This window comes from Sinocyclocheilus grahami, unplaced genomic scaffold (genome assembly GCF_001515645.1).
Source record: "Sinocyclocheilus grahami isolate Dianchi unplaced genomic scaffold, SAMN03320097.WGS_v1.1 scaffold1894.1, whole genome shotgun sequence".
Taxonomy (NCBI): Eukaryota; Metazoa; Chordata; class Actinopteri; order Cypriniformes; family Cyprinidae; genus Sinocyclocheilus; species Sinocyclocheilus grahami.
In genome coordinates this window covers 1-480 of record NW_015507073.1, presented here as the reverse complement: position 1 = coordinate 480, position 480 = coordinate 1, and the positions used below count along the sequence as shown (strand labels likewise).

Genomic DNA, 480 nt, shown 5'->3' with positions numbered 1-480 from the left:
GAATATTTACCATCTGCATGCTACAAAGACGGCTTGGAAACAGCAGAGTTTTGTCTCTCTTGACTTGATTGACAGGCGGACGCTCCAAACACAGGGCTGATCCCCGAGAGCGATGCAGTGGGCGTGACCGTCGTGCTGATCACATGCACCTATCGGGGACAGGAATTCATTCGCATTGGTTACTATGTAAACAATGAGTACACAGACCCTGAGCTGCGGGAAAACCCACCTGTCAAACCCAACTACACACAGGTGAGACATTATTATTCCAGCTTATTAATATCATATACTTATATTTCTAAATATCTGGTCTATTACTGGTGAATTGGAACAGAGATATGAAAGGGAAACTCAATTTAGACCGGAAAGCCCATTAACACTCAGTAGACATTATGCATGTTATATGTGACCCTGGACCACAAAACTAGTCATAAAGGTAAATTTTTCGAAATTGAGAGTTATACATCATCTGAAAGCTGA

General features: G+C 42.1%; 1 protein-coding gene across 1 annotated transcript in view; it reads left to right on the top strand.

Moving 5' to 3' along the window:
* LOC107573220 (histone chaperone asf1b-B-like) overlaps positions 1 to 252 on the top strand; it is a gene marked incomplete at its 3' end in the record, with an annotated part of 2,410 nt that extends 2,158 nt beyond the window's left edge. Inside the window, exon 2 of the mRNA XM_016259660.1 lies at positions 76 to 252. Coding sequence (XP_016115146.1) covers positions 76 to 252 — 177 coding nt within the window. The remainder of the gene's footprint in view (positions 1 to 75) is intronic.
* Between the last annotated feature and the right edge of the window lie 228 nt (positions 253 to 480).